Below are 8,368 nucleotides of genomic sequence, written 5' to 3' on the forward strand. Positions count from 1 at the left end.
ACTGCAGAAACAGGCAAATAAAAGGAGTCAAATCTTACCTGAGCAGAAGCTCAGGAGCAGAAAACACCATGGGAATCAGTGCCTAGATAAGAAAACCTGAACTATAACTGACAAATTGCTGAAGGTGGAGTGTGAACAACTCTGTGTCATAAAGATTTCAGGGGTATCTAGACATAGGGTGCCCCCCATGCCTCAATTTACCTTCAGGTAAATTACCTTCAGGAGTCTGACTTGATTCCACAGTAAATACCAAAGAAAATATCCTTGTGCTTTCTGCAAAGGGAGACAGAAGGAACTATTTTCAAATTATACACACACACACACACACACACACACACACACACACACATGCAATAAAATGAAGTCTGCTTCAGGAGAAATTAGCTAACCAGTGCCTAGGCTGTGGGGTATTATCAGAGCCTAAGTAATGAGGGAGGAGGGAAATATCCAACCTCAGGTGCTCTAGCCATCCAGACACACCTAAGGAGAAAGAATATGATAAACAATTGTGAAGTTACCAATCTGGTGGCGCAGGCTCGCTAAAAGGCTGAGATCAAATCTTAAGACTAAAAAAAGATTCCCCAACTCTCACACTTGGCCAAAATATTACTAATGGTCTATTTACAACAGTTCCTTTTAGTCAGTACACCATGTCTGGCTACCCAGAAAAAAATTACAGTTCATGCTGAAAGGCAAAATAGAGCACTATGAAGGCACAAAACGAGTATCAGAGCCAGACTTGGCAGAGATTTGGGACTTAAATATCAGATTAGGAATTTAAAACAACTATGATTAATATGCTAAGTGTTCTTTTTTTTTTTTTTTACAAACAGTTTATTGTCAAATTAGTTTCCACATAACACCCAGTGCTCATCCCCACAACTGTCCTCCACCATGCCCATCGCCCCTCCCCCCTACATCCATCAGTCCTCAGTTTTTGTCAGCATTCAAGAGTCTCTCATGGTTAAGTGTTCTAATGGATCAAGTAGATAGCATAAAAGCACAGTTGAGCAATGTTAGTAGAGAAATGAAAATCCTAAGGAAAGAAAAAACAAAAGAAATGCTAGAAGGTCAATAATGCAGTGACTAAAATCAAGAATGCCTTTAACTGGCTTACTAGTGGACTAGACATGACAGAGGAGAGAATCTCTGAACTTGAGAATGCCTCAACAGAAACTTTGAAAACCAAAAAGTAAAGAGAACAAAGACTGAAAAAAAAGGACAAAACAAAACAAAACAAAAAACAGAAAGCTGGAATATAATATCCAAAGACTGTGGAAAAGGGAGTTATTTGAATCAAAATGACTGATAATTTCCTCAAATTAATTCCAGACACCAGACCACAGATCTAGGTCCAGAAAATTCAGAAGACACTAAACAAGATAAATCCCATGGAAATTATACCCTGGTGTATCATTTTCAAACTATGGAAATCACATATAAAAATTAAAAACTAAAAAAAAATTTAATAACCCCAAAACTTCTGAAAGAGGCTAAAGTAAAAAGCATCTCACCTGTAGAGGAATGCAAATAAGAATAACATCCAACTTCTTAATAAGTGTTCAAACAAGAAGTGAGTGCAGTGAAATGATAGAATAGGAACAATGCACTTGATCATATATGCATATGTATATATCTTATGTATATATATAATATATATATGTTTATGTATGTGTGTATGTATATATGTTTATGCATGCTTACATATAAGAGAAATAAATGACCAGCAATAACAGATAAAGGAGGAAGGAATTACAATGTCAAACATACTCTTACTATGTGATCTGGCAGTCACAATCTTTGGTATTTATCCAAAGGAGTTGAGAACTTTTTTAAAAAAATTTTTTAATGTTTTATTTATTTCTGAGAGAGAGAGAGAGAGAGAGAGAGACAGCGTGAGCAGGGGAGGGTCAGAGAGAGAGGGAGACACAGAATCTGAAACAGGCTCCAGGCTCTGAGCTGGCAGTTAGCACAGAGCCTGACGCAGGGCTCGAACCCACGAACCATCAGATCATGACCTGAGCCAAAGTTGGATGCTTAACCAACTGAGCCACCCAGGAGCCCCGAAAGGAGTTGAGAACTTATGTTCACTCAGAAACTTGCATACAAATGCTCATAGCAACTTTATTTGTAATTGCCAAAATTACACCTAGAAGCAACCAGATGCATTTCAATAGATAAATGGATAAATAAACTGTGGTGTACCCAATTTTTCACAGTTGGGCTGCATGCCAATATCATCCCTTTTTCTTAAATTCCATTTCTATGTGCAGCATTGCCTATCTAGTAACTCATAATCTCTGACTGTGGTACTTAGGCATCCATATGTTTTCCATAATTTTTCTTTTAAAAATTTATTTGAGAAAGAGAATGAGAGGGGTTGGGGGGAGAAAGAGAATCCCAATTAGTCTCTGGTTTTGTTAGCACAGAACCTGATGCAGGGCGCAAACCCATGAACCATGAAATCATGACCTGAGCTAAAATCAAGAGTCAGACATTTAAGTGACTGAGCCACCCAGGTGCCCCTTTCCATAATTTTTCTAAGAGTACTTTATGTACATACTCACTACTTTGTATTATATTTAATATCTCAAATATAAGACAAAATCCTATGCAACTCAATTTTTTTCACCTTTATCTCTGTTGTTTTCTTATTACATATTTCTATTTTTCTATTACATAGAATATTACCATTTTCTATACAATGCTCTGTCTCTCCTATCAATAATTCCTATTCACGTATTCATACCTTTCTTGTTTAACTCTCAAATAGCTTGAATCTATTTCTCAGACCACTTGGGAGTGTCATATTTTAAAATTTATTGAAAATAAAATAATCCTTATTAAATTATTATGAAGTTTGCCATAGGTTATGCTTTCCTATTACTTCATTATGTCCATGTTTATAGGATTTGGAAGGAAGTAAACAGGTTTTATTTCTGGGAAGAAGATACTGGATTTCAGAGAATTTAAGTCATCAACCCAATGACATACAGCCACTTAGTATCAGAGACAGGACTATGTCCCATTTCATTAGCTTTCTTTTCCTCTGAGGGATCATTTCAAACCAGAGGCCAAAGTGCATTTATGTAATCATTTTTACCATGTAGTTCATTATCCAGAACCATTTACTTGTCTACAATGAAAAAAAAAATCATCTTCATACATTTCTGTCCCAGAAAAGAATTAGTGCATTTTCCTCTTGGGGCATAATGGTGAACTTTAAGACCTTGAGATGGTATAAGAATCTAAATGCATTATATTCACAGCATACCCTAAAGGCAGTTCATCTCTACAGGTAAAAGGAAAGGTTTTTCATAACTTAAAAATATTTTAGTAACTAGACCTTTGAATTTGAAACTAGAGAATATGCTTTAATGTGTGTATTTAAGAAAGAAGGTTCTAGTTAATTAGTTAACTCAAATTTATAGTAACAATTGATGACATGCCTTTCAGGGATATAGCAGGGAAAATAGAAAGGGTTTCCTACATATTTTGTCAATAGAGCTGTAAATTAGAAACTTAAATGTTTTTAAATTAGAATGCTTAAATATTCTTGATGAAAGATTATGGTCAATTTAGGGACAATAGAATTAAGGGGTTATATTTAAAGTTAATGGAGGAAACATTAACTATTAACCAGCTAATGTGTATACAACTTTGAAATCACAATTTTTTTTCTGATGAATGGATATAAATAAATTTTAAGTTTTACTTTACTACTTAGCCCACTGATGTGGCAAATATAGCTTTTTTTTCATGGTCTATTCAAGTTTAATTGCTTAAAAAATAGAATTCCAACATACAAGGATGTTATCTCACTGGTTCTATATGACAACACTTCCAGAATTATGGCATCTCATAATGTAGTTTTAATATGGTCAGGTGGAAATAGTGTAGAGTCTGAAGTCAGAAAAATCAAAGCTTGAATCCTATATCTCTTAGATATTATGACTTTGGTCAAGTTATATATCTACTTACACTTTAATTTTTTCCTCTATAAAATGACACTGAATTATTTAGTTTCTAGGTTGCTACGTAGATTGTACTAAATAATGTGCACAAAATTCCTAACTCTTAGTAGCCAGTTAATGACATATAGTGACTACAATCATAGCTTTCCTTGTTATTGAACCGAGTGTTTGTAATACTGTTGCCATGGGTATACTTTTTATGTCTGACCAGGAGCGCTGAGAAACTGATTTTATTTTAGTCTCCCAGATTGATCACACTTTGTTAAAAATTCAGGATCTGTATTTTTGTCTTTCTAGCCCCTATAGAAGTGAAATAGCAAGACATAAATGCAACCAGTTCTAGTTTTCCTAAATTTCAATTAATAGAAATGCCTGTTTGAAAAGCAGTTGGATGCAGGACCTAAACCTCATAATTTTCTCTATCATGACTCCACTGAAGTGAAGTAGGTAAATGCTCTAATGAGACATGGTTTGGCATAGAACATACCTTCATTCATAAACCACTTTCTCCTTCTGCAGGCAAGAGTAGAGACACAAAGCATTACTAGAAAAACAAATGTATTGGATTTTAAAGTTACATAGGGCACAGAATGTTGGGATCCACTGGATTTAATTTCAATAGAATAATATTTTAATATATTTAGTGCCGTATAACAAACATATGTATAACTTGAAGTACTTTGCTTCTGTTTGGGACCCTTAACTGCAAAATGCTTTTATATTTTATTTTATTTTACTTTATTTTATTTTATTTATATTAAAGTTTATTCATTTTTGAGAAAGATAGATGGAGTGTGGGAGGGAAAGGGGGAGAGAAAGAAGGAGACACAGAATCCGAAGCAGGTTCCAGGCTCTGAGCTGTCAGCACAGTCTGACACAGCGCTAGAACTCAGGAACTGTGAGATCATGACCTGATCTGAAGTGAGATGCCCAACTGACTCAGCCACCCAGGTGCTCCAAAATGCCTCAATTAAAAAAAAAATTGATTGTATAATCCCTATTTATTTTGTTGGAATTAAATAAATTTGGAGGTCATATTTATATGCATCTCCTGTGTGTGATTAGCACGTCAAGGTAACACAAACTATTTTAATGCATCAGATAAATAAACACTTTACAATTGTCACACAGATGTAGTTTAAAAAGATATGCCTGAAAATTTGGGTCCATTTTAGTTATTCTTTGGTTTACAAGAAGCAACTTTTCCAAGTTCACATTGTGACCAGGTGGTTTTAGAGTCCAAATATAATGTTCTTAATCTCCCACAAATCCTTATCTCAGGCACAATGGTTAATTAAAGCTTAGACTTTTCATATTTTTGATGTTTCTTCTGTGTATATGAGTCAAAATGTGTTTTGTGATGGAAATTTTTAGTATACAACCTATTGGTACATTTTTCAAAACTTGCTTGTGTGTTTTGTTTTCACTGTACTTATTCTTATCTGCTTAACTCCTATTTTGTATCTGACTCTCTTTAGTAGATATTTTTGTATTTCATGGAATTGAGAGATAAGAGGAGAAAAGGTTGGGAGAGAAAGAGAGAGAATAGAAATTTTTTTAAACAGAAATATATTTTTGGTGATACCCCAAACACATTAATCGTATTTATATTCCTCATTGATGTTGTTATAAACTATTTTATTAATATAACAATTAAACCTAACTATACATTACTTAAAGTATATGTGTGTGTTCTCATAAGAATTATGTAAATTATCTAGATTTATACAAAAATATAAATATAAAATATAGCATATTTCACATCATACATATAAATCATTTGTAAGTGACTAAATCCCACGGCCTTATATACTGTGGATTTTTTTTTNTCCAAGAGAATCTCTGGGAACATTTCTGGGAAAATAAAGACATGTGACTTTCTTTTCTTTCTAACAGTAGGCTTAACTTGTTTATTGTCTACTGATGTGTGGGCATCTCAACATAACAAAACTGTAGCATATTTCACATCATACATATAAATCATTTGTAAGTGACTAAATCCCACGGCCTTATATACTGTGGATTTTTTTTTTTTACTTTCTTAAAACACTTTTTGGTTATAACATACCAAAGGAAGACCAAAAGTCACCATGCTGAAATCTGTCCCCTACATATGATGGACCCAGTAATTAGCTGTGTTTCAATAACTGAGATTTCAGTCCAGATACAGGTGTCTCTTTAACTTTTTTTTGTTTCCTTTATTCATTATCCACTTAATGATAAAGGGTATGATGACATCAAGAGAAAAAAATTATTTTGTGACAAATTTAGTGATTTTATTCTCATAGCAAAAATTTCAGAAACAATTTTAATATCTATTATCTGGTGACATTAATTTCACAGTTATTTTAGAAACTCCATAAACAGCTATAATCTATTTAAAAACTGGACAGGATTTATTTTTGATAGAAATATATCTTAAAATCTATCCAAGGATTTTGTAGCAATTATCACATAAACAGAAAAAATCTTACCTTTTAATTAAGATATAATTTGAAAAAAATTAACAGTACAATAAGCCACAAAGGTCAAAATGAACAAGTTGATGATGTGTATTTTGTGAAAAAAAAAAAACCTGAAACAAAAGACATTGTGCTGTTTTTGGTTGGAAATAAGGTGCATCTATCTCAAGAATATTATCTGCTATTCTGTTCACCCCTGCTTTGGAATAGAAACCAATGGAACAGGTAATAGTCGGAAAAAAATATGCAAACCATTTCATTGGGAAAGGCAGCCTTGTACAAGTTGAGTGTAACTTATTCATTTGCTAGTCATCTGGAAACATGTTAAAAATAAGTAATTTCCATAGTATTTCTCACTTAAATTCAACCCAAATTTGTGATAGAATATGCTTACTCCAATTTTAACAGATGAGAATATTAGAGAAAAGACTATGATGCACATGGTAGCCAGCCCAGAACTAGTATTCAGATGTGTACTTTCCGTCATAATGTTTTAAGACTCAAATATTCCTATGTGTATTCATCATTGTGCCTTTTAAGATTATGTGATATGAAAAAAGACAGCAAAATATTTAGCATAAAATGAATTAGAAAAGAAACCATTTCAATCAACAGAATATCTTTAAGTTGATAAATGTAGTCAATGACTGAACATAAGTTTCTTCCTTTTATTTAACAGCAAAATGAAGCCAGTTGAGTACAATACCATCAATGCTTAATTTGTCATCACTGCCAAGGAAATAATGGTACCCTGCTAAGAAACAAATATGAGGATTTGATTGGATGGACTCTAATTTCACAAGATATTGCCTTTAGTACCCATAAATAAAAAGTGAGATGTCAGGGCTCCCATCAGATTTAAATTTCTACAGAATTCAGATGAAAAATGTGACTGAAGTCACCATGTTCATACTGACGGGTTTCACAGATGATTTTGAGGTGCAAATCTTCCTCTTTTTACTATTTCTAGCAATCTACCTTTTTACTCTGGTAGGAAATTTGGGACTGGTTATATTGGTCATTGAGGATTCTCGGCTCCANATAATGTTTTAAGACTCAAATATTCTTATGTGTATTCATCATTGTGCCTTTTAATATTATGTGATATGAAAAAGTACAGCAAAATATTTAGCATAAAATGAATTACAAAAGAAACCATTTCAATCAACAGAATATCTTTAACTTGATAAATGTAGTCAATGACTGAACATAAGTTTCTTCCTTTTATTTAACAGCAAAATGAAGCCAGTTGAGTACAATACCATCAATGCTTAATTTGTCATCACTGCCAAGGAAATAATGGTACCCTGCTAAGAAACAAATATGAGGATTTGATTGGATGGACTCTAATTTCACAAGATATTGCCTTTAGTACCCATAAATAAAAAGTGAGATGTCAGGGCTCCCATCAGATTTAAATTTCTACAGAATTCAGATGAAAAATGTGACTGAAGTCACCATGTTCATACTGACGGGCTTCACAGATGATTTTGAGGTGCAAATCTTCCTCTTTTTACTATTTCTAGCAATCTACCTTTTTACTCTGGTAGGAAATTTGGGACTGGTTATATTGGTCATTGAGGATTCTCGGCTCCACAACCCCATGTACTACTTTCTGAGCGTATTGTCTTTCTTGGATGCCTGCTACTCTTCAGTTGTCACCCCAAAAATGCTGGTCAATTTCCTCGCAGAGAATNCCATTCCCTCCCAGAGAATAAAGCCATTTCCTATGTTGGATGTGCAGCACAGATGCTTCTCTTTGTTACCTTTGGGACCACAGAATGCTTTCTCTTGGCTGCAATGGCATATGACCGCTATGTAGCAATCTACAACCCTCTCCTGTACTCAGTGAGCATGTCACCCACAGTCTATGTGCCACTCATCGTTGCTTCCTTTGTGGGTGGCATTTTGCATGCTTCTGTACACACAGTG

The 8,368-nt window shown here is 33.9% G+C and overlaps 1 protein-coding gene across 1 annotated transcript in view; it reads left to right on the top strand.

Annotated features, from left to right (window-relative positions):
• Nucleotides 1-7,829: 7,829 nt before the first annotated feature.
• LOC144236072 (olfactory receptor 5T3-like) overlaps nucleotides 7,830-8,368 on the top strand; it is a 3,958-nt gene continuing 3,419 nt past the window's right edge. Inside the window, exon 1 of the mRNA XM_077769676.1 lies at nucleotides 7,830-7,931. Within this exon, the coding sequence (XP_077625802.1) occupies nucleotides 7,830-7,931 (102 nt within the window). The remainder of the gene's footprint in view (nucleotides 7,932-8,368) is intronic.

The sequence above is a fragment of the Crocuta crocuta genome, unplaced genomic scaffold, assembly GCF_008692635.1.
Source record: "Crocuta crocuta isolate KB4526 unplaced genomic scaffold, BGI_CrCroc_1.0 scaffold1652, whole genome shotgun sequence".
Classification (NCBI taxonomy): Eukaryota; Metazoa; Chordata; class Mammalia; order Carnivora; family Hyaenidae; genus Crocuta; species Crocuta crocuta.